Source organism: Salmo salar, chromosome 09, assembly GCF_965601325.2.
Source record: "Salmo salar chromosome 09, fSalSal1, whole genome shotgun sequence".
In the NCBI taxonomy this organism is placed as follows: Eukaryota; Metazoa; Chordata; class Actinopteri; order Salmoniformes; family Salmonidae; genus Salmo; species Salmo salar.
The window spans coordinates 27,567,734-27,593,830 of NC_138299.1; the positions used below are offsets into that span (position 1 = coordinate 27,567,734).

The 26,097-nt window shown below is 43.5% G+C and overlaps 1 protein-coding gene across 3 annotated transcripts; it reads left to right on the forward strand.

The window, feature by feature from the left end:
• Positions 1-758: 758 nt before the first annotated feature.
• LOC106611128 (all trans-polyprenyl-diphosphate synthase PDSS2) lies at positions 759-24,807 on the forward strand. 3 transcript variants are annotated; one of them, XM_082955701.1, is made up of 7 exons: positions 759-1,001; positions 1,306-1,440; positions 1,569-5,597; positions 7,274-7,397; positions 21,298-21,372; positions 22,814-22,945; positions 24,099-24,807. In XM_082955701.1, exons 4-7 carry the CDS (start codon positions 7,308-7,310, stop codon positions 24,255-24,257), a joined length of 456 nt encoding a protein of 151 aa, XP_082811827.1. In that variant the 5' UTR covers positions 759-1,001; positions 1,306-1,440; positions 1,569-5,597; positions 7,274-7,307; the 3' UTR covers positions 24,258-24,807. The 3 variants fall into 3 exon arrangements, with proteins under 3 accessions (XP_082811827.1, XP_014066482.1, XP_014066479.1); XM_014211007.3 differs by having other exon boundaries at positions 5,452-5,597; XM_014211004.3 differs by lacking the exon at positions 1,569-5,597.
• The last annotated feature ends 1,290 nt before the right edge of the window (positions 24,808-26,097 follow it).

Below are 26,097 nucleotides of genomic sequence, written 5' to 3' on the forward strand. Positions count from 1 at the left end.
CAAACAGTGCTCCTGCACATTGGCTAACCGGGCTATCTGCATTGTGTCCCGCCACCAGCCAACCCCTCTTTTACGCTACTGCTACTCTCTGTTCATCATATATGCATAGTCACTTTAACCATATCTACATGTACATACTACCTCAATCAGCCTGACTAACCGGTGTCTGTATGTAGCCTCACTACTTTTATTGCGTCGCTACTGTATATAGCCCGTCTTTTTACTGTTGTTTTATTTCTTTTTTACTGTTGTTTTATTTCTTTACCTACCTATTGTTCACCTAATACCTTTTTTGCACTATTGGTTAGAGCCTGTAAGTAAGCATTTCAGTGTAAGGTCTACTGCACCTGTTGTATTCAGCGCACGTTACATATAAACTCTATTTGATGTCAATGACGCTTCTTGAGAAGAACAATTCAATCCTAAATCGACAGAAAATACAAAAATGCATGTTTTTCTTTTCATTTTTGTCACTATTTCGCTATTAATGTTGAATCCTTCACAGTTAATCAAAATTAAACAATGTTTTGTCCATTTTAAATCCACAGGCAACCCAAATCTTTATAGAGTGGACTTTATAACACATTTTTACAAGATACATGCATATCTAATCTTTTTTGGTGATACAAAGCACAAGACAGCGTTCACTTGCAGCCTATTTTAAAACTGATTCCAAATGCTGATAAATGGGGCACAACCATGGAAATAGAATCCATTGATTCTATTTATATGGGCATAAGGTACTGTTGTAAACGTTTTGCGACATACCGTAGGGCGTTTCATCAAGATGGCGGCTTCCTGTGTCAATGCTTAACTTTTTAGGTCGTGTGTTGCGGAATATTTACAATACTTTATAGGATATCTCAAAGGGAATAAGTATCAAATTAAGTAGGGTGATAACCCAGCATTATACTCAGGACATACGTGGCGCCGTAATGTAAAGAACTCAAATAAATATGACATTGTCGCCAGCGAGGATGACACCCATCATAACGTTACAGGTGTTGCTAACATGATATATTGTAAATATGGATAGCTAGCTAGCTAGATATCTAATTTAGTAACTTAATGTAATTGCCTGCCATTGTTTAGTTTATTTGTTTAATCGACTTATTCTAGCTTGTGCTAAGCTTTGATCGAAAACTCAAGGGTTTGCTTTACCCTTGTTTCAAGTTAAATGAGTAAAAAACCTTCAGCTGTAAAGATGACAGTAATTTGGTTTCGACTCGTGCATCGGTTTGTTAAACCGTGGACAGAGGAACATAAGTATTTTCTCCAACGCAACGCTTTCTAATTTGAATAAAGTGGTCTCGGATGCAGAGAAAATCGTGGGTTATCCGACCTTCTTCATGAGCCTGCGCTGAGTGATGAACTTAGTAATGTAGCAATGCACTTGAGGAAACTGGTTGGAACAAAACACCCGTTACTCAGCACTGCAAGGTATGGTTTACACACAAACATATAGTATTGCAAATGATATTACATCATGTTTGTAATGCAAGTATTTACATGCACAATTTCATCATGCACAAACAATGTAACTCTATGTTGGCTATCTGTGGTTTTAGAAGACTTGATTCTGTCAGTTATGACTGTGATGTCAATCACCATCTTCCCAACAATAACTTCTGATCAAGCTGATCCAACCAACTTCTGCCTCCTCGACTGACCAGGTCACCCCCACAACAATGCTCCAAAATGTAGGAACAGTACAGGGCCTGTTTTCTTTTCACATAGGCTTATAGCAGCTGGCACCATATGCCATCAGGCCAGTTCAGTTCCCTTTAAGTGACTCAAGCCATGCTGCAGTTAACCAGGGTATCAGTCTGTTTGTGCCATCATGACACTCCTTGCCATGGGAGTTGACATGATGGCACAAACAGATCTGGTACCAGGCTATGCCTCAGTTTGCAATGTGAGAAGAAAATAGACCCATCCACATTGGGTGCACCTACTGTAGGTCAAATTAGGTTGTATTTAGAGTGCACAATCCTATTAATTGATTTACTGAGGAAAACCCTGGGTTTCTGGCCCCTCAGTACAGGCTACACTATAGGCTATGTACAAGGGCTAAAGATCTCCGTCTTATGGATTCTGGAGAGGTCATTTTTAAGATCAGTGTAGAGGGGGGCTGGCTTGAAGATGACAGCCTTATACAGTTACAAATATATTTATTTTCTCTTTTACACTGTGTGCACTGAACTGAGATGCATGATTGTTGATGACACTCCGCTGTTCAGATGAAGGGAATGAAACAGTCTATAATGCACACCACAGTAGCGCTCAACCCAGACAGTGCTGTGTAGGCTACTGTAGCTGTTGGCAAAGTAATTCAAAGCCTATAATTTATCACTCAGGATGATACTTTCCAGTGCTACTATTTTTGCCATGGAATGTTATTAAAACAGACCTATAGTAGAGTAGTTTACCTATTTACCTAGTCGGCTTGTTGTTGTGTGTTCTATGTGAGATAAATACGCCTCTCGAGGTGCATACAAGTTCCGAGAGCCATAGGAATGCTCTCGGAAACGTATTCTGACAAGCAGTAAATGCACAACAATTCTTAAAGCACGACTGCCTTTAAAAAGCAATGAATCCCTTTGAAAAGGGCCTATGTGGCATCGATATGAGTCAGAAACAGTTATTCTAGTGTCAAAATGTACTACGAAGTGTAAATAGGATCATGTTGGTCATAAAGTCAGTCTCGTCTAAAAGGGAGTTTGGAACATCCGTGCGTCACAACGGGTAAATGAAGGTTGGGTTTTGATTTGACGATATACATTTGCCCACTAACATGGGGTGAACAGCTGCGGTAATTGCTCTCTATCCAATAGCATAGACCATGAGACAGACCTGCCCAGTAGACTTTGTTTACATAAGACATGTCACACATTTTTTTTACTTGAGAAATACTGCACTAAACACCTTAGTTAGATGTAAAATTGCCAAACTAAACATCCTTGGCAAAAACATAACTCATGAAATCTGTAAAAAATGTTTATCGTAGATTCATTCTGGAGATTTTGTGAAGTGAAATAGGATATTGCATCAACAGTGTTTCATGGGGGACAAACATCATTAACCAAACGCGGAATCGGTCAGGAAACACACCTCCAAGACTGAAATCTAGTTTTTCTAATGAACAACAGAAAAACACACGTGCCAATTGGAGTGTTCAGTGGCTCTTTAATGCAATTGCAGGAAAATACATTTCGTTAAATATATTTTGAAAGCAGTTTTGGCCTTTGTTTAAAAAAAGAGCGGGATCCTGGTTTTATGTTGTTACCGTGTTTATTTCTCTACTCCTTCAATTGTGTGGAATCATTTTACAAATGCAGTTTTACAACCTGAATTTCAAGCAGGGTTTAGGAACAGCTGCGGAACAGTTTGTCATGGGATTTTCTTGTTGTTGCTTTAACCGCTGGTGTGTCAAAGATGCTGTCATTGAGAGCAAGTGTGATGACTGGATGGTTGCACAGCTTAAGCCCCATAATTAACCATCCTTATGTCTCAGACAAGTTTTAATTTGTTGTTATTTTGTAAGCTGTTTCATGATTTGTACCGCTCCCTGAGAAAGATGCTGGTGTCTTCTCTTGTTTGTTTTTTTTAGCTGTAGAGGACTGAGCTGAGTAGAGCGTCTACCCTCTTGTGGCTTGTATTGGCAATTCAATTGTCTCCTCTCCTTGGGCAGTGCCTACTGGTATTGTCAACAAAGTTATGTGTAGACTAGTGACCTCAGACAAATAGTCATCCAGTAAATGTAAGCAAAAGAAAAGCCTGGGGAAAAAACAGCCTACACTAAATCAAATGGAGGATTGACATAAGAAAATAAGAGATTGTTTGATGATGCAATGGAAACCAAAATAATACAATTAGTGTGATTTTCCTTCAGAGAATTCTAGCCTACTAAAAGGTTGAAGCAAAAGAAACTCACTCAAAATGTGTCTAATTTCAATGATAAGTTCCATGGAATCTGTGCTGTGCAGATTATTTTAGGGCCAAGTGCTGTCAAAAACTAGATTTGTCTGTGTTTGATACAATGGGTGTACAAAACATTAGGAACACCTGCGCTTTCCGTGATATAGACTGACCAGGTGAAAGCTATGATCCCTTATTGATGTCACCTGTTAAATCCACTTCAATTAGTGGAGATGAAGTGGAGAAGACAGGTTAAAATGGATTTTTAAGCCATTTCATTGAGATATGAATTATGTGTGTACGATTTAGACGGTGAATGGGAAGACAAAAGGTTTAAGTGCCTTTGAATGGGGTGGTAGTAGGTGCCGGGCGCACCAGTTTGAGTGTGTCAAGAACTTCAACGCTGCTGGGTTTTTCACACTCAACATTTTCCTGTGTGTATCAAGAATGGTCCACCACCCAAAGGACATCCAGCCAACTTGACACAACTGTGGGAAGCATTGTAGTCAATATGGGCCAGCATCCATGTGGAACACTTTCGACACCTTGTAGAGTCCATACCCCAACGAATTAAGGCTGTTCTGAGGGGTAAAGGGGGTGCAGCTCAATATTAGAAAGGTGTTTCTAAAGTTTTGTAAACTCAGTGTATATATTTCCAAACTCAGGTTGGAGTAATACTGTGAGATTGTGAAAATTATGATAATGCCCTTTTAGTGTAAGAGCTTTTTGAAAAGACGGGTGGTAAATCACCAGGCGGTAAATTTGTTATTAGACCAATAAGAAAGACTTCCAAACCTCTCTGCCATAACAGATAGTTTTCAATTTTCCTGTCCCCACTCATACCACTCCCAGACAGTCTGAGCAAAATTCTTGCTTGAGAAATTTCTCTTTGCTAAGAAGCCATTTTTGTTTATTTTTGTCCTTTTATTTGAAAAAAATCAAAGGTATTTAATTGTTACCCAGAAATGATTTTATATTGAGATAAAAAACAGCTGCTTTGTTCATTTAAATGCTCAACCCCAAATGACTGTGCAACACGAGCAGGCAGTGTGACATGAACTCATCTAAACATTTGACCTTGGTGTTCCCTTTTCCTTTCATTCTTAAAAAATTCAGTTCAGCTAAGTCTGGAGTTAGAGTGGCAATGCAGAACAGAAGAACTTTCACATTGTTGCAGGGAAAGACCTTGACCCAGTTTGACTTTTCTCTGCAAGTGGCTTCCATTGTTTTCAACTGAGTTTTTGTCGTCACATGTAGGAGTTCAGGAAATATTTAGAGGTAGATGCCAAATCCCATTTTGTACACTAAGGAGTTTATCCAATTGCTACCCTCAAGTGATTGTGTTCTCAATTAAGAAAATGGTTATTGATGCTTTGCCCCAAAAATGGTCTAACTACATGTGATACATTTTAAGAGCTGTGCAGTACTAGGTCTATGTACTAGACCAACAGATAAGATTCAGAGAGCGCTGTAGTAGTGCTACCCATTAAAATGACATTGACCCATCTCTCTTTCTCTCTCCCTCTTTCCCAGCACTCATCCCGGGCCCCACCCTTTTGCAGGAAGGTGGTTATGATTGATTGATGTGCCATGGTGTGGCGACTGGCATGAATATTAATCAACTGCCATCTTCAGGCTGCAGACCTGGCCAGTCTCGCCACAGGCAGACAACATTTTTGGTGTGGTTGCTGTTCTTTCAATTGAAAGCTATAGGAATTTCAGTGTAATTTCACGCCTCATAATGTCAGTTTTTACCTCTCAATAAATCTTGTTTGGTTACCTAGGGCTTTAAAAACCTGGCAAAAGTGTACTGAATTTTGTTGAGGTTAACCTAGGCTACATGCTGTTATTTTTGTTACAATTATGAACACAGAAAAGTATCAGATGACAACTTGTTTCATGTGATGGTTTTCCTTAGGTTCCACTGAGATAGGGATTTAACAGATAAAATTAGACCTGTCAGTTTCCGTACTTATCTATTGCACTTACCGTGTCTCCCATCTTCCTTTTTATATCTCTCTATTCCCCTCTCCCTGCCCATCTCTCCCTCTCTCTCCCCATCCTTTTCTCTCTTGTTCTGTTCCTCCGCCTCTCTTTCTCCTACTCTTTCTTCCTCTGCCTCTCGCACTTTCCCTTCATTCTCTGTCTGTCTCTTTCGTCCTCTCCTTTGCCTCTTTCTCTCCCCGGTTGGTGTCTGGGTGGGTGGTGCTCGGTGTCTACTCAGGGCTCTAACGAGAGTGTGATTCATGGCATAGGGGGCTCCCTGGGGACAGGATTAGATGTTCTCTGTCTAACCGCTCCCTCGGGACCACAGTTATTTTATCTTCACAGTGGCCAGCCCACCACTAGAGCCTTGCAGCTCTGCTTGAATTGTATGTTTGGCCCCGTTCTGCTGGCAAACAATGTGTTGTGCCACAGCTGATCAATATGGTTCGGTCTTTAATTAATCATTAGTCTCTTGTCTAAGCTTGCTTGTTTAAAGCTACACTCTGAGATGTATTAATTATTTTACTATAAAAGGCTGGGTTCCACCAACAAAAATGCAAGCAATGGAGAAATATTCCAAGGTGCATTCCATGACATGAATTTTCACAAACAGAACATTTTTTGTTCTTCCCTCACCTCCCTTCATAGCTGTGCTCTCAGGTTGACACTTTCCCCTAGCAATTAAAAAAAAAGGTTGTCTGGCAATTCAGCTACTGAAAATGTTTATCAAATTCTGATGTCTTGAAGGTATGCTCATTGAATATAAAGCCCTCCACCACTTCTCTGACAATGCAGTTGAATTAATGATGATTTTGAAAGGCAGTTGTCTCCATGAGTGTGTTGACCTTTCTCTGTGTCACCCCATGAAGCAGCAATTAGCCATTTTGTTTGCTTAGCATTGATGCGAGGGAATAAAGGGATTTTTGGGGCGCCCCTGGAGAGAGGCGTTGAAATCTACACACATCCTCATTAATATAGTGTCGCACCACCTCTCATTTCCATACAATTACTGGGAATTTTCTTTGTCATTGTTAAGAGGCTGCTTACTTAGCCTGCAATTCCACGCCAATTCTCTGCTTGCCATAATGGATTTTGGGATGATGAAAATACGTATGTTTTTTTTTTTACTCCTGAAGGACATTTTATTTAAATGTGTGGGAAAGATGAAATATCATACATGAAATGGAACATTTTGGCAAATTCAAGATGTGGCCCAAGGCATGCCTGTGTTGTGTCAATCTCACCTACATTTCATTTTTCTGTCTTCATTCAAATGTATTTTTTTGTGTATGAAAAGAGCATATCTCCACAAATGTATAAACCCTTACCCAACAATAAATTACTGATTGATGCCTGGCCCTCTTCTCAGGGGCTTCATCTATGACAGCAGAAACAACCTTCAGATGAGAGGCCTGGTGGTCCTGTTGATGTCCCAGCCAGCACACAGCCTCAGACCTCCTGCCCCAGGACATGGTCAGCAGCATCTACCACAGGTAAACACGCCTCATGTTCCTCCATAGCTTTCTTTCCTTGTCTCCTTTCCTTCAGACGGGAAAATACTTTTCATTGCTCCTGATCTGACAGCACCCACACACACCAGCTCCACTTTGTCATTTTTTCCGATGACAACATTCACTTATTCACTCAAACGCAAGCACCCCGCACACATACAGAATGTTGCCCAGAACATGGAATTTTGTGTGGAGATTACTCTACAACCATGCCAAGTGGTTACCAGAAGTCGCTGTTGTGTTTGGCAGGTGGTACACTGGGTGTCTGAATGGCCTTTTTCTTGCTCCTAGCTGGCAAGCAGCACTGCCTCAACTATAGCTTCAGTGGAGAAGTCTGTCAAGCAGGACGGGAGGGGGGGATAGTGTGGAGTGGCTGTAATGAATATGCTTACAGTCTGACTTATCAAGTTATCGACCATCCATACGATTAGGGCTCCAGCTATTGAAATAACCCAAAATTCAAAGTAAACAAAAGCAATACATCAGCTACTTCAGGATCCCCAAACTGCAAAATGTTGCATCCAGTTTCATGAGGATTGTGTCTTCTACTCAAATCACGTTTTGTCACATGCGCCGAATACAACAAGTGTAGACTTTACTGTTAAATGTTTGTTTACGAGCCCTTTCCCAACAATGCAGAGTTAAAAAGTATGAAAAATGAGCAGAAATGGTAACACAATAAAAAAACAATAACGAGACTATATACAAGGAGTCCCAGTACCGAGTCAATGTGCAGGGGTACGAGGTAATATGTACATGTCGGTAGGGGTAAAAGTGACTAGGCAATCAGGATAGATAATAAACAGAGTATCAGCAGCGTATGTGAAGAGTGCGTGTGTGTGTTTTGCGTCAAAATGCATGCATGTGTGTGTGAGCATATGTAGTCTGTTGGAATGTCAGTGTAGTATGTGTGAGTGGGGGGTAAAGTCCAGTGAGTGTGCATAGAGCCTGTGATGTGTCACGATGATGAACTATATTACATCATACTCCCTGTCCTTTGTATTTCTGTCGGACCCTCTCTCTCTCTGACACTTTCTCTCACCCTTCTCCTTTCTCTCTTCCCCCTGCCCCTCTCGCTCTCACTTTGTCTTGCCCCCTCTCCTCTGTTGAAGGAATGTGGGCTCATTAGCACCTGGGCCAGAGCACTGATGGGGGGATTGATTTATACCTCCAGGGGAATTTTCTCCTCCCTCATGACAGACAGCATTTGTAAAATGTCTCCCACTCCAGTGCCCAGTACTGATGGCTCACCAGGGAACTCAGCATAGAGAGAGGGCCAGAGCTGTATGGAATCAGAGAGATGGAGACAGAAGGAGAGATGGACAGAGAGAAAGGGAGACAGACATAAACAGACAGACACAGAAGACAAAACAGCCAGATACCCAGAGACAAAACAGCCAGATACCCAGAGACAAAACAGCCAGATACCCAGAGACAAAACAGCCAGATACCCAGAGACAAAACAGACAGATACCCAGAGACAAAACAGACAGATACCCAGAGACAAAACAGACAGATACCCAGAGACAAAACAGACAGATACCCAGAGACAAAACAGACAGATACCCAGAGACAAAACAGACAGATACCCAGAGACAAAACAGACAGATACCCAGAGACAAAACAGCCAGATACCCAGAGACAAAACAGCCAGATACCCAGAGACAAAACAGACAGATACCCAGAGACAAAACAGACAGATACACAGCTGTATTGCAGGGTATTGCGGACCCTGTAGAGGGAGGAAAATGGAACAGAACACTCAGGACAAGGGGCGTGTTAGGGGCGGGAACGCCTCAGCAAGATGGCATGAGTTGCTATGCAACCGGCTGCCGAAGCTATTTATACACAAGTCCCCTTCTCCCCTTTTTCCTCCCCTGGCTCCAACGCTGCTTATCATGAGTTGTAGATCTGAGGCAGAGACTTCGAGGCTTCTTTAGGGGTCCTAGTGTGGGGTGGGAAGGGTGTCTGTTGAAGGAGTGGTGGTGGGAAGGGTGTCTGTTGAAGGAGTGGTGGTGGGAAGGGTGTCTGTTGAAGGAGTGGTGGTGGGAAGGTTGTCTGTTGGAGGAGTGGTGGTGGTGGGAAGGGTGTCTGTTGGAGGAGTGGTGGTGGTGGGAAGGGTGTCTGTTGGAGGAGTGGTGGTGGTGGGAAGGGTGTCTGTTGGAGGAGGGGTGGTGGTGGGGGAAAGGGTGTCTGTTGGAGGAGGGGTGGTGGTGTGAAGGGTGTCTGTTGGAGGAGGAGTGGTGGTGGTGGGAAGGGTGTCTGTTGGAGGAGGAGTGGTGGTGGGAAGGGTGTCTGTTGGAGGAGGAGGGGTGGTGGTGGGAAGGGTGTCTGTTGGAGGAGGAGGGGTGGTGGTGGGAAGGGTGTCTGTTGGAGGAGGAGGGGTGGTGGTGGGAAGGGTGTCTGTTGGAGGAGGAGTGGTGGTGGTGGTGTGAAGGGTGTCTGTTGGAGGAGGAGGGGTGGTGGTGGGAAGGGTGTCTGTTGGAGGAGGAGGGGTGGTGGTGGGAAGGGTGTCTGTTGGAGGAGGAGTGGTGGTGGTGGGAAGGGTGTCTGTTGGAGGAGGAGTGGTGGTGGTGGTGTGAAGGGTGTCTGTTGGAGGAGGAGTGGTGGTGGTGGGAAGGGTGTCTGTTGGAGGGGTGGTGGTGTGAAGGGTGTCTGTTGGAGGAGGAGGGGTGGTGGTGGGAAGGGTGTCTGTTGGAGGAGGAGGGGTGGTGGTGGGAAGGGTGTCTGTTGAAGGAGTGGTGGTGGGAAGGGTGTCTGTTGAAGGAGTGGTGGTGGGAAGGGTGTCTGTTGGAGGAGTGGTGGTGGTGGGAAGGGTGTCTGTTGGAGGAGTGGTGGTGGTGGGAAGGGTGTCTGTTGGAGGAGGGGTGGTGGTGGTGGGAAGGGTGTCTGTTGGAGGAGGAGTGGTGGTGGTGGTGTGAAGGGTGTCTGTTGGAGGAGGAGTGGTGGTGGTGGTGTGAAGGGTGTCTGTTGGAGGAGGAGGGGTGGTGGTGGGAAGGGTGTCTGTTGGAGGAGGAGGGGTGGTGGTGGGAAGGGTGTCTGTTGGAGGAGGAGTGGTGGTGGTGGTGTGAAGGGTGTCTGTTGGAGGAGGAGTGGTGGTGGTGGGAAGGGTGTCTGTTGGAGGGGTGGTGGTGTGAAGGGTGTCTGTTGGAGGAGGAGGGGTGGTGGTGGGAAGGGTGTCTGTTGGAGGAGGAGGGGTGGTGGTGGGAAGGGTGTCTGTTGAAGGAGTGGTGGTGGGAAGGGTGTCTGTTGGAGGAGTGGTGGTGGTGGGAAGGGTGTCTGTTGGAGGAGGGGTGGTGGTGGTGGGAAGGGTGTCTGTTGGAGGAGGAGTGGTGGTGGTGGTGTGAAGGGTGTCTGTTGGAGGAGGAGGGGTGGTGGTGGGAAGGGTGTCTGTTGGAGGAGGAGGGGTGGTGGTGGGAAAGGGTGTCTGTTGGAGGAGGGGTGGTGGTGTGAAGGGTGTCTGTTGGAGGAGGAGTGGTGGTGGTGGGAAGGGTGTCTGTTGGAGGAGGAGTGGTGGTGGTGGGAAGGGTGTCTGTTGGAGGAGGAGGGGTGGTGGTGGGAAGGGTGTCTGTTGGAGGAGGAGGGGTGGTGGTGGGAAGGGTGTCTGTTGGAGGAGGAGGGGTGGTGGTGGGAAGGGTGTCTGTTGGAGGAGGAGGGGTGGTGGTGGGAAGGGTGTCTGTTGGAGGAGGAGTGGTGGTGGTGGGAAGGGTGTCTGTTGGAGGAGGAGGGGTGGTGGTGGGAAGGGTGTCTGTTGGAGGAGGAGTGGTGGTGGTGGTGGGAAGGGTGTCTGTTGGAGGAGGAGGGGTGGTGGGAAGGGTGGTGGGAAGGGTGTCTGTTGGAGGAGGAGGAGGGGTGGTGGTGGTGGTGGGAAGGGTGTCTGTTGGAGGAGGAGGAGGAGTGGTGGTGGTGGGAAGGGTGTCTGTCGGAGGAGTGGTGGTGGTGGTGGGAAGGGTGTCTGTTGGAGGAGGAGGAGTGGTGGTGGTGGGAAGGGTGTCTGTCGGAGGAGGAGGAGTGGTGGTGGTGGGAAGGGTGTCTGTTGGAGGAGGAGGAGTGGTGGTGGTGGGAAGGGTGTCTGTCGGAGGAGGAGGAGTGGTGGTGGTGGGAAGGGTGTCTGTTGGAGGAGGAGGAGTGGTGGTGGTGGGAAGGGTGTCTGTCGGAGGAGGAGGAGTGGTGGTGGTGGGAAGGGTGTCTGTTGGAGGAGGAGGAGTGGTGGTGGTGGGAAGGGTGTCTGTCGGAGGAGGAGGAGTGGTGGTGGTGGGAAGGGTGTCTGTTGGAGGAGGAGTGGTGGTGGTGGTGGGAAGGGTGTCTGTCGGAGGAGGAGGAGTGGTGGTGGTGGGAAGGGTGTCTGTTGGAGGAGGAGTGGTGGTGGTGGTGGGAAGGGTGTCTGTCGGAGGAGGAGGAGTGGTGGTGGTGGGAAGGGTGTCTGTTGGAGGAGGAGTGGTGGTGGGAAGGGTGTCTGTCGGAATAGCTGCCAGTGCCAACATTATTATTATTATTATTATTATTTAGCTGCATTTGTACAGGATGTACTCAATACCCCGCTTTATACTTTTGCTGCAGTAGCAATACGCTCAGTATTTGTCTAAGATTTGCTAAGATTTGTACCCAGGTTAAGATTTGATGTAAGTAGTGTGGCCAGATAAATTAATAAACTGCATTGAATGTTGAATCGATGAATCAAATGTTAAATTAGCCTAAATGTTGAGAACAATTTATGTATGTAATTTTCATCCCTAACTTGTAGTCTGTTAAAACATCTACACTGACACATTTTAATCCTGTGTGTTAATAACATCACTGCAGCGATTGAAATGAAAGACATTGTCAAAGAGAGGACAAATGTACTACTCTTCACAGAAGGGGGACAATGGGTATGATTGAGCAGAGAAATAAATGACATTATAGCAATTTAATAACAACTCTCTCTGAGCAACTGTAGAACATGTCTGGCAGCAGGTAATTACAAGGCATGCATGTCTACAATGTATTATGGGCAGGAACAACTAGAATTGACAGATGACTGGATTTGAAATGTCTTATCAGGACTGCTTCACACCATCTGAAAGATGGCCCTAAAGTGTCCATCAGCGCAGCCATCCCTGGCTCCCTCCACAGACTGACCCCCCCCCCCTCAGTATGTCTGTCTTGCCTCGGCAGGCTCAGCCCATATGGAGGGGGGGGATCTAATTATCCCCCAGCAAAGACTGAATCAACGTTTGATTATAGCCTCCCTCTGGCCACGTTCAAAGACTCCATTCAAAAACAATTTGCATGTCTTTTCTCTGGTAATCAAGAATAGCTGTTATTTCTAATGACTATAATGGCATTTAGTAAAGGCTTATTTATTTTTCCTCAATAATGAAAAACGTTATTTTTAAAATGTATTTTAAAGATGCGTTCAGGAAGATTGAAAATTACCTCGTTTTTTTTTTTTTTAAACCCACCGTTTTGGACTCGACGCGTCAATGCATGGCTCATACATGCATAATAAACCATCTGCAGTCCTATCCCAGCGGTTGAAAGGCACCGAATCCTTACATTCTTATTACCTGGCATCATTTAGTGCACGAGATACGCGCTCGTTCATGTCCTTTAGTGAGCGCGCTCTGAAGCGAGATTGCCTGGCTACGTGACTTTAACATTTAGTTATTTAGATAACAACGAAAATACAGAGAATAAATATATCGATCAAATCCATGCAACCTAAGTTTGAAATGTTTAAGTTAGATCTGTTAGACCTCGGTTGTAGTTTCATTTCTCTCTTTCAATAGACTACATTTCTCCGGAATAGTGTTGAGCGATTAACCGAATTGTATGCGTTTTTTCGGTTATTAAACAACTAATTGACGGACTTTTGAATTCCATTTAGTTCGTTTTAGTGAGCCCAACGCACCGTTTCTCTAGAGATAAATCAAATCATTGCAGTTGATTGCCAGCGATCATCATTAATCAGGTAGACACTAGGGCTATATATTATCACTACATGACTTTGAAGGAGTAAGTCATTTGAGGCAAACATATTGTAGGTAGGTTATAACTTTTCCATTGTATAAATTACATTATCACAATAGATTGCTTGCCATACTAGTCTGTACAGCAATGGGAATTAGCCACAACCATGTTTAAGGGCGGGGCTGGGCAGGTTACTTTCTAAATGTAAAAGATAGTTATTAGTTACCTGTCCAAAATTCTAATCAGTAACGTAACTTTTGGATTACCCAAACTGAGTAATGTAATCTGATTACATTCAGTCACTTTTAGATTACTTTCCCCTTGAGAGGCATTAGAAGAAGACAAAAATGTATGTTACCAATTGAACAACATCTATTGCAGGATAAATCAATGTTAAAGTTTACATAGCTGGCCATATATGGATGTTACATTTTACTTTATGGTTTGGTTATGTAGGTGTCTTTTAACCCATCGCTTTCTACTACATATAATAATATGATTCAATTATCTTTACATTAAAAACCAAAGTCTGTCAGAATTCCACTCATTCCAATAAATGTTATACCCATTGATCTTCAAGAATAGGACTTGGAAATATGGAAGTATAGATTAGCCAAATAGTTTTACCTGAGCATAACCCCAAAACTAAGGACTTATTAGCCAGCCCCTCTGTTTATGATTTTGTTTTCTAGGAGGACTGATTGGGCTCATTGATTCGAATTCAAAAATAAATGCTGCACTCATGGAATGGCATGCTTTGGAGCACTACTGAAAAGTGCTTTTTACATGTGAAAAATGAATGCCATACAGTGAGGGGGAAAAAGTATTTGATCCCCTGCTGATTTTGTACGTTTGCCCACTTACAAAGAAATGATCAGTCTATAATTTTAATGGTAGGTTTATTTGAACAGTGAGAGACAGAATAACAACAAAAAAATCCAGAAAAACGCATGTCAAAAATGTTAGAAAATGATTTGCATTATAATGAGGGAAATAAGTATTTGACCCCTCTGCAAAACATGACTTAGTACTTGGTGGCAAAACCCTTGTTGGCAATCACAGAGGTCAGACGTTTCTTGTAGTTGGCCACCAGGTTTGCACACATCTCAGGAGGGATTTTGTCCCACTCCTCTTTGCAGATCTTCTCCAAGTCATTAAGGTTTTGAGGCTGACGTTTGGCAACTCGAACCTTCAGCTCCCTCCACAGATTTTCTATGGGATTAAGGTCTGGAGACTGGCTAGGCCACTCCAGGACCTTAATGTGCTTCTTCTTGAGCCACTCCTTTGTTGCCTTGGCCGTGTGTTTTGGTCATTGTCATGCTGGAATGCCCATCCACGACCCATTTTCAATGCCCTGGCTGAGGGAAGGAGGTTCTCACCCAAGATTTGACAGTACATGGCCCCGTCAAATGATGCGGTGAAGTTGTCCTGTCCCCTTAGCAGAAAAACACCCCCAATGCATAATGTTTCCACCTCCATGTTTGACGGTGGAGATGGTGTTGTTGGGGTCATAGGCAGCATTCCTCCTCCTCCAAACACGGCGAGTTGAGTTGATGCCAAAGAGCTCCATTTTGGTCTCATCTGACCACAACACTTTCACCAGTTGTCCTCTGAATCATTCAGATGTTCATTGGCAAACTTCAGACGGGCATGTATATGTATTCTTGAGCAGGGGGACCTTTCTGGCGCTGCAGGATTTAAGTCCTTCACGGCGTAGTGTGTTACCAATTGTTTTCTTGGTGACTATGGTCCCAGCTGCCTTGAGATCATTGACAAGATCCTCCCGTGTAGTTCTGGGCTGATTCCTCACCGTTCTCATGATCATTGCTACTCCACGAGGTGAGATCTTGCATGGAGCCCCAGGCCGAGGGATATTGACAGTTCTTTTGTGTTTCTTCCATTTGCGAATAATCGCACCAAATGTTGTCACCTTCTCACCAAACTGCTTGGCGATGGTCTTGTAGCCCATTCCAGCCTTGTGTAGGTCTACAATCTAGTCCCTGATATCCTTGGAGAGCTCTTTGGTCTTGGCCATGGTGGAGAGTTCGGAATCTGATTGATTGATTGCTTCTGTGGACATGTCTTTTTTATAGGTAACAAGCTGCAGTTAGGAGCACTCCCTTTAAGAGTGTGCTCCTACTCTCAGTTCGTTACCTGTATAAAAAACACCGGGGAGCCAGAAATCTTTCTGATTGAGAGGGGGTCAAATACTTATTTCCCTCATTAAAATGCAAATCAATTTATAACATTTTTGACATGCGTTTTTCTGGATATTTTTGTTGTTATTCTGTCTCTCACTGTTCAAATAAACCTACCATTAAAATTACAGACTGATCCTTTCTTCATCAGTGGGCAAACGTACAAAATCAGCAGGGGATCAAATACTTTTTCCCCCCACTGTATACTGCATTTGCTATAGGCCTGTTTACCTTTTTGTTGGTGACACTTTGATATCTTGATAATATGCAGCTGTTTAAAGGGCAAATCCACAGCTGAAAACTGTTGTTCTGATTAAAGAAGCAATACAACTGTCCTTTAGACTAGTTGAGTATCTGGAGCATCAGCATTTATGGGTTTGATTACAGGCTCAAAATGGCCAGAAACAATGAACTTTCATCTGAAACTCGTCAGTCTATTCTTGCTCTGAGAAATGAAGGCTATTCCATGCGAGAATTTGCCAAGAAACTGAAGATCTTGTACAACGCTGTGTACTACTCCCTTCAGAGAACAGAGCAAACTGGCGCTAACCAGAATAGAAAGAGTGGGAGGCCCCGGTGCACAACTGAGCAAGAGGACAAGTACATTAGAGTGTCTAGTTTGAGAAACAGACGCCTCACAAGTCCTCAACTGGCAGATTCATTAAATAATACCCGCAAAACACCAGTCTCAATGTCAACAGTGAAGAGGTGACACTGGGATGCTGGCGTCCAGGCAGAGTTACTCTGTCCAGTGTCTGTGTTCTTTTGCCCATCTTAATATTTTCTTTTTATTGGCCAGTCTGAAATATATGGCTTTTTCTTTGCAACTCTGCCTAGAAGGCCAGCATCCCGGATACGCCTTTTTACTGTTACCGTTGAGACTGGTGTTTTGTTTGTACTGTTTAATAAAGCTGCCAGTTGAACAAATGAAAATATATTTGACATTCTTCAAAGTAGCCACCCTTTGCCTTGAAGACAGCTTTGCACACTCTTGGCATTCTCTCAACCAGCTTCATGAGGTAGTCACCTAGAATGCATTTCAATTATTCAATCAACAGCCTTGTTAAAAGTTAATTTGTGGAATTTCTTTCCTTCTCAAAGCGTTTGAGCCAGTCAGTTGTGTTGTGACAAGGTAGGGGTGGTATACAGAAGATGGCTCTATTTGGTAAAAGACCAAGTCTATATTATGGCAAGAACAGCTCAAATAAGCAAATAGAAATGACAGTCCATCATTACTTTAAGACCTGAAGGTCAGTCAATCTGGAAAATTTCAAGAACTTTTAGTGTCTTCAAGTGCAGTCGCAAAAACCATCAAGTGCTATGATGAAACTAGCTCTCATGAGGACCGCCACAGGAAAGGAAGACCCAGAGTTACCTCTGCTGCAGAGGATAAGTTCTTTAGAGTTACCATCCTCGGAAATTGCAGCCCAAATAAATGCTTCAGAGTTTAAGTAACCGACACATCTCAAAATCAACTGTTCAGAGGAGACTGTGTGAATCAGGCCTTCATGGTCGAATTACTGCAAAGAAACCACTACTAAAGGACACCAATAAGAAGAGACTTGCTTGGGCCAAGAAACACGAGCAATGGACATTAGACCGGTGGAAATATGTCCTTTTAATCTGATGAGTCCAAATTTGAGATTTTGGGTTCCAATCGCTATGTCTTTGAGACGCAGAGTAGGGGAACAGATGTTCTCCACATGTGTGGTTCCCACCGTGAAGCGGTGGGAGGTGTAATGGTGTTGGGGGTGCTTTGCTGGTGACACTGTCAGTGATTTATTTAGAATTCAAGGCACACTTAACCAGCATGGCTACCACAGCATTCTGCAGCGATATGCCATCTGATTTGCGCTTAGTGGGACTATCATTTGTTTTTCAACAGGACATCAGGTGACCTGGCCTCCACAATTACCCGACCTCATCCCAATTGAGATGGTTTGGGATGAGTTGGACCGCAGAGTGAAGGAAAAGCAGCCAACAAGTGCTCAGCATATGTGGGAACACCTTCAAGACTGTTGGAAAAGCATTCCAGGTGAAGCTGGATGAGAGAGTGCCAAGAGTGTGCAAAGCTGTCATCAAGGCAAAGCATGGCTACTTTGAAGAATTTAAAATATATTTTGATTTAACTTTTTTTGATTACTACATGATTGCATGTGTTATTTCATAGTTTTGATGTCTTAACTATTATTCTACAATGTCGAAAATAGTAAAAAATAAAATAAAACCCTTGAATGAGTGGGTGTATCTAAACCTTTGAAAAAATTGATGTAGCAACTACAGATTGCCCCTGTAAGGCTATCAAAAGTGTGCAAGTTTGAGCATGTGTCCATTGGGCCAATGGATGCACTATGCAGCATTTGCAAGAGCGCATTTTTCACTGGCTGTCCACTGGTTTCAAAAACAATGATTGATAGGCAGCTTAAACTTTTGAATTCAACCATTATTGGGTTCAAATAAACATTTAGATTTGTGAACAGCCATCCACAACAACCCAATCCGTAAAGCACAAATAGCTAAATGAGAGAGCAGCAGTGTGATTCCCATCAATGCGCTATGTAGATATCAATAATAAGTGATATTTATCCGCCGCAATCACCTCATGTTTCAGCATAATAATGCACGGCCCCATGTCGCAAGGATTTGTACACAATTCCTGGAAGCTGAAAATGTCCCAGCGCTTCCATGGCCTGCAAAATCACCAGACATGTCATCAATTGAGCATGTTTAGAATGCTCTGGATTGACGTGTACGACAGCGTGTTCCAGTTCCCGCCAATATTCAGCAACTTTGCAAACCATTGAAGAGGAGTTGGACAACATTTCACAGGCCTCAATCAAAAGCCTGATCAACTCTATGTGAAGGAGATGTGTCACGCTGCATGAGGCAAATGGTGGTCACACCAGATACTGACCGGTTTTCTGATCCATGCCCCTACCTTTTTTTTTATTTTAAGAGATCTGTGACCAACAGATGCATGTCTGTATTCCCAGTCATGTAAAATCCATAGATTTGGCCCTAATGAATTTATTTCAATTGACTAATTTCCTTATGAACTGTAACTCAATAAAATCTTTGGAATTGTGGCATGTTGCATTTTTGTTCAGTGTATGTTTTACTGATGACAATTCGATAATGTAAATATTTCCTCCTCTGTAGCCAGAGCTCATCCACACGGCCTTCCTGGTGCATCATGGGATCGTCAACCTAAAGGAGTGGACCAACTTTGATGGTCCCCTGAAGGACATGCAGTTTGGAAACAAGATGTCCGTTCTCAGTGGGGACTGGCTTGCACTGGACTGGCCCAGCTGTCTTCCAAAATGCAATCTGATTTCAGCCTTTTACCTGTGAGGTTTCAATAGATTGTCAGTGAGATGAAGATGATACTTGACAATGTTGAGATTGCAGCAGTACAGATACGGATATTAATGAGAATACAAACAGTATAAGCAGAGGAGTTTAAACACCACTTACATCAGCTTGCTGTGTCAAGTTTTCCTGGCCGTTGTGGATTGATCGAATCAACAAATCTATTCTCTCACTTAGGCCACTGGCAGGCAGACTGATACTCACACACACACACACAAAATATGCTTGGGTGGGAATAATGCACCCCCATTTACACAGGTTACATTCTTTTACGTTCTTCTACTCATTCTTACTAAGCACTTATGTAGATTGTGTTTCTGTGTGTGGGCATGGGGGTCACAGATCACTTCCAGTGCATACACTGGCAATCCTTTGAGGACAGAATGTGTCACCAACCTCAACTGTCAGAATGTGGCTGCACAAGAGGATCATAATAACCTATTTTCTCTCTGCTTTGCAATCTTCCAAATTCTCCCCTCAGCTCAGATTGTCTGTCTGAGCATGCACAAACAGGGATTTAAAATGCCACCTAAAGACACTGTGATCATGACAATTCTGATAACAGAAGTACCCGTTTCTATAAATTTGGGCATTGTCAAAGTGATATACATAGGCATTTTTAACACCTTACATGAACATCATGGCACTCATTTGTTTTGCAGTATAATTCATATTGTCGTCTTTTCAATAATGTAATGACATTCTAGAGCTCCCCTGTTGGACATACCTACATGTGCCCCCCACTCTCCCCCTAACAGTAAAATGTTCACAAGAGTTGTAAAACAAAGTCTACTTGAAATTAGTACTCACGTGTGTCTAAACTATGGTCATGACACTGTCTCTTAAACAAACGGACAATGACAAATAGAGACCCCTATTCAATACTTGATAGAGAATAAAATGTTCACACTCACCAATTGCTTGATATTTTACATTTTTCAAGGATTGTTGTGTGTTACCAAGACAGACATGACTGTAGTAGCAGTCGTAGCATAAGAGCTTAGAGGTGTATAAGCATTTCACATAAACCAGGGAATTTTTTAGGGGAGCAATTGATCTGGATTATGTGTTCCGGCCTTGAGAGGAATCCTAGGCCGGTATAAATGGTAAAGTGATCTCGGAGCCCAGCTCCGGTTTCTCTCCCTCACAGACCTGTCGGCAAAACACGATCTGCCTGGATTTGGGAGTAGAGTAAGGGGGAGGCGGGGGCTTATCTGATACTTTCCTAAAAAAGACCCCCCCCCCCCCTTTCATTTTCCTCATTCCCAGCCTAGCAAAGACAGCACATCTGGGAACACTGTAGGGGTATTGTCCTTTTGGGCCTTTTGTGAGGCTTGAGTTTCTTTAATATTTCCTAAAGGATCTGGTTACCCCAAGCGCACTATGAAGACTGATAGAGACACACTCTCAAATCATGAAAAAACCTCTTGACTGTAAGAGAGTACAACATATGGATTGTCTTTCTTATCATCTACCTAGAACTGTACATCTTTGTGCCCATACGCTGTTCTTTAGGAGCAATTGATTGTGAAAGAAGATAAAGCTGATAAACATCGTGTTTGTGATTATTTAAACTCAGTCACTGATTTGGACAATCATATAAAATGAGGTGCCTGACTGAATTTACTTTGTAGGATTAGTATCATGTGTGTGAGTGAGGGTGCTATTTAAAATGTAGTCATGGATTCCCACTGCAAGAGGGTCTGGGCAACTGCAGACAGATGACACAATATGACCTGAGTTTTTTTACATTCATTCCACTACATGCCCACACACTTGGACCTAGTAGACTTGTGAGAATTCCTCAAAGGCACGGGAGGGAGCTAGTGTAAAACATAACAATAAAAGTTATGAATATACAATACTGCCCAGCCACACCCTGTTGAGCAGATTGAAGTTATATCTAAAATAAGAAGGTATCAAATTGATAATCAATTCTGAGTTGGGTTGTTGATGACAAAGAGCCCAAGCACCAGATGTCAGACCACTGCTCCAGAGCCTCATCAACCCCTCAGCCCTCATGACATTTCCTGATTTCTGCCTTGCCATCTGCCTTTCAGCTTCTCAGACTGGATACCTGATAAAGCCTCATAATACAGTTTAAACTGGGGGTCGCTATAAATAAGATTCAAATTGATAAAGCTCAGTCTGGGTGTGCTTAATAAAAACAGCAGGCAGTCCTGTCAGTCCACACTGGTCCGATAATGAGCTGGCAATGTGAGGAGTTAGAGCTGGTCAATTTACAACCCAGACACCCTCTTAGTCTAAACCCCATCCCCATCTCTCTTCAGAGCAATTTCAATACTACTTAAAGTACTTTCAATGGTGGTTAAGCAAAGCTTTTTTTCTTTTGCGTTTGACAGGTTGTGGAGTTGATATCGAGTGCCATTGGTTACTTGGTGCAGGGAATGTACCATGAGATCCCCAACAGTTTGGAGGTAAGACAATTTCTATACCACTACCAGGGTAACCCTAGCCAGCTATAGTTACAGGTAACTGCCAAAATAAAGGAAACGCCAACAACGTGTCTTTAGGGCGTTGGGCACCAGAACAGCCTCAATGCACCTTGGCACAGATTCTACAGGTGTCTGGAACTCCACAGGAGGGATGTGAAACCCTTCCTTCCATAAAATATTCAGTCGATTTGGTGTTTTGTTGATGGTGCTAGAAAACACTGTCTCAGATGCCGCTCCAGAATCTCCCATAAGTGTTCAATTGGGTTGAGATCTGGTGACTGAGACACACACACTTTAAACCACCTGTGCTCCTTTTGAGACCCCCCTTTCAAAGTCACTGAGATCTCTTCTAGCCATGGTAGCCAAAATAATGGGCAACTGGACATTGTTGTATACATGACCCTAAGCATGATGGGATGTTAATTGCTTAAATAACTCAGAAAACCACACCTGTGTGGAAGCACCTGCTTTCAATATATTTTGTATCCCTTATTTACTCAAGTGTTTCCTTTATTTTGGCAGTTACCTGTAGTTACATGACACAATACAAACTGAGAACATTCCTAAAAAAATCTTTCCAGGCATCCCCTACTACAGTTATGGTCATAGTAACTAAAAAATTTGTTGTTTTTTTTTACAAAAAACTAAAACGTGCATTTTACTAAATTATTAATTTGGACCAACTTTTTAGTGGGCTTAAATGAATAACACTGTTCTATCAGGTATCTGCTATTATTATGTACTGGATGCTACTAGACGCTACTGGATGCTACTGGACGTACCTGATTATTTGTGACGGGTAGAGCGATACGGTTACACCTCACCCTTTGAAGAAGAGCTTTCCCAGCAGAACTCAGTGTTGTGTTCTACCTCAGAGGAGGTTCCAGTTTCAACCTGGGCTCTTCTCTCCTTGGAGCTTTATACTGTGTTTATAAATCACAGTTTTTAACAAAATAAATAGTTTTAGTCTACAGTTTATATTTTTCCACTGAAATGCTCTTATGTACTGTATATTCTATGGTTGGAGCTGTTATTCGAAATGTAGATATTTGGATAAAAATGTACGTCTACATAATGGAAACAGTCATAACTGAATACATAACATTTTATGTAAACTGCTCTTCTCAGGACAATAGCCTGACTGATGAAATCAACATGGTCATGTGGGAGGAGCAGACGTCCTTGTCCCATGGTGCCTTGCTGGCAAAAAGCTCTCAGGCAGCGATGGAGCTCATTGCAGGAAACCTGAGTGATTGGCTTTGCTGAAAAGTATAGATTCATGCTGCTCCCCTTGACTTTCCTAAAAATGTGAAAATGCGAGTGAAAAGGACACAGTGGGTATTTGCAATCTACTGAGAGGTGGTGAAATGTAACATGTAAGGATCATGATTATAGACTAATGCTGTCATTCCCCCCTCTTTAGTTGAATTCTAACCTGCAGCTATTTGTAAAGACCAGCTCAGCAGACCCAGTAACCTTCAGTTTTAACTCGGCCCCTGTGGTTTTCCACCGGCAGATTGTGGGGCAGGAGAGATGGCGTCATCAGCTGCAACAGGTACTGAACCACTTATCCTGTGCTATTACTTTTTCTGATTTTTTAAAATTGTTTATATAGCTACAAGGTAAATATGAATACTTCTTGAATTTTCTTTCCCATCATCTTTCTCTGTAAACTATTGGAAGACAAATGGACTATACAAAGGTCAGCAGAGTGAATGTACATACAGTGGATGTTTTTTATTGTGGTATGGTAGCACGGTGGGTTGCAAGACTGTCAAAGATGCTTAGATAGTGTTGATATCCACTGTAACCAATCTCAAGTTTGACATTTCCTTCCCAAAGTCAGTTAGAGAGGAAAGGAGGGGACAAATGGGGGTGCAGGAAGAGACAACGGGGGGGGGGGGGAAATCTCTGGTCACGTCTGAAACCAGATCGTGGGGGATTAGGTACCCAAGACTATTTGTGGAGGAGACAGAGAGACTGAGACAGTTGCATTGTCAGAGAATCTCCTTCATGAGGACATGAGGGGGGATATGGGGAGAATGTTTCCTCCTAACTGCACCACACTTATTGTAGCTACGATCATTTTCATATAGATTAGTATTTACAATATAATAAATGTGTCCTGCTTGCCTGGGCTTTTACGCTGAAATACATATTGTGTCAAACACGAGGTGTGCCCTGTGTGCTGCTCCTGTTAGTCTTAAATGTAATGCAGTCTGAACAACCATGGAAATGATCTGTCAGACCATATTTTGGATATCTCAGCCACCTGTTGTTCAACATAGGAAGAGAAAGTGATGGACAGGACTTTCTGGGGACTAATGGAGTGTGGAGGAGACTTGGTGTTTGCTGTGTCCCCGTTTCCAAACTGAGGAGCGTGCACCCACATTAGTGCAGTGGAGCAATGCTCCATGCCTGCTGTTTTTTAAGCGAAAGCCCACAGGGTCTTTTCAGTCCCAGAATTCATTAGGTAGAACGCCCTAAGCAAAAAGATCTCCTGACTGAGCCAGAGCAGAAGGGGGGGGGAAAGACACCCAGGACTACTCAGTGTGTCTGGGGGGAGGGGGAGTCTCATGACCAATGTAGTTTTCTATAGACCACTGCACATTCCCATCCTCAGTGTTCACAATAGGATGCTCATTTCAACATTTGCTTACATAAAAAAAAATGCTGAAGTCATGTCCTATGGTCTCTTCCTGTAACAGCTGCGGTCCACGATCAAGTTGGAGAAAGGTGTCACCTCGACAATAGATCTGTGTCGTTACCACGGCAACAACGCTCTGGAGTCCACCCAGTGTTTCCCTTCCTCTGAGGCACGCTCAGCCTTGGAGAACATCGCTCACATTTACATTTACGTCATTTAGCAGACGCTCTTATCCAGAGCGACTTACAAATTGGTGCATTCACCTTATGATATCCAGTGGAACAACCACTTTACAATAGTACATCTATATATCTTTTTTTTTGGGGGGGGGGGGGGGGGGGGGGGGTTAGAAGGATTACTTTATCCTATCCCAGGTATTCCTTAAAGAGGTGGGGTTTCAGGTGTCTACGGAAGGTGGTGATTGACTCCGCTGTCCTGGCGTCGTGAGGGAGCTTGTTCCACCATTGGGGTGCCAGGGCAGCGAACAGTTTTGACTGGGCTGAGCGGGAACTGTGCTTCCTCAGAGGTAGGGAGGCGAGCAGGCCAGAGGTGGACGCTGTCACAAAGTTCTGACCCCCTACTCTCCTGTGGCCTCAGGACAACGTGCACAATCAATCGATGCTAGAAAAACAATCTTGGTTCCATTTAAGCCAATCAGTGAGCAGAATACTCACAACCCCCTAAGTCCTACCGGTGTTTACCGGAAATGAAACTACAGATCACACCTTTAACTCCATTTAACTGTTTGCTATTAAAACAATTCACATCCAGTCATCGTTGTTGAGTTATTTTATTGTGTTTACTACTTTACTGCTATTACGACTTTGCTCTGTCACTGCAACAGAAAACAAAAATCTAGGATGGGAAATGTCAACTTTCGTTGGCCGTGCCACGAGGAGCACACTTGAAGCTCCACCAGCAGTAATTATTAATGAGTCCCATTCCCGTGACCTGCAGCAAATGGACAGGAAATGCAAGGGTATTGATTGGGCCGATGTGCGCTGTGGGTTGGCGCCAGGGTGGTGGCCTGTGGTTTCCCTGGCACTCTCGGCAGGGGATAGCTAAGGTGTGAAACTGGGTAGAGAACAATGTTCCCTCTAAGCACGAGATTGAACTTCGCTCAACTTTTTAGAGTTTTCCCTGTTAGTTAACACTATCAACATTTCCCTTTACTGTGGGAATTGTGATCGAATCAACACAATATTAGCCACTTTCAATGCAACATACTGAAACAAAACAAACTATGCAAGACTTAGTATGCAAAACTAACTATGCAAGAGCTTTTGTTGTAGGCTGAACGCATTGGAGTATGATTCTATTGCATTGACAGGCATGACTCAGGCCTGTACTCTACACAGACCGGTGAGCCTTAACCAATAAGCTGCAGTATTGCAAAGCAGACCATTTGCCATATGGATTTGTGCTATTCACTTTGAACTGGAGTGTTTTACAGCATGAGCGGTCAGGATTATTATGCTCTTGTTTTGAGATCAAAGCAAAAGCTGCATGTAGCCACGTGTGCACATTTGTTCATATTCTTTGCTAGTTAGTGAGTTATTGGCCCAGTTATACCTCATTTGTAGTCAGCAATGTGGTAGTGATTGCTTCCTACAAGATTCACAAAACCTGTACATTTCTAGCCATCTTTGAAAATCCAGTCAGGTAAAGAGCTTTTTTTTGTCTTAAAGGGGCAGTGTTGTATTTTGAGACGGGCTTGAATAAGCTAAGTAGCCAATAGGCAGAGGGTAGCATCATTTATCTGATTATCTGTAATAATGGTAGAGAGACTGTAAAAATAATGCATTTTATTTTGTAAAGTGGTTTCTAGCATCAAACATCACCTAATTTTCAGTCCCCTCCTTGTCCGAAGGACAAGTGGGTGAACAGGTTAATGTCAAGCCCTGCATGTTTATGTCAAAAGTCTCATGGAATGTAGGCCTACATTGAACACCACACATTGGCTGCTACTGTAGGCTGAATGATAGAACAGCTATTTCCATGTTAAAATGTTATGTGATGCATTTTCTACATTGTTTTTTATAATAGGCCACTGGTAGGCC

Coding starts and splice junctions, on each gene's coding strand:
- LOC106611128 (XM_014211004.3), top strand. CDS start 1,388: ATGCACTTGAGGAAACTGGTTGGAACAAAACACCCGTTACTCAGCACT. Junction 1,441..7,273: donor CCGTTACTCAGCACTGCAAG/GTATGGTTTACA, acceptor CCCTCTTCTCAG/GGGCTTCATCTATGACAGCA. Junction 7,398..21,297: donor GTCAGCAGCATCTACCACAG/GTAAACACGCCT, acceptor TGCGTTTGACAG/GTTGTGGAGTTGATATCGAG.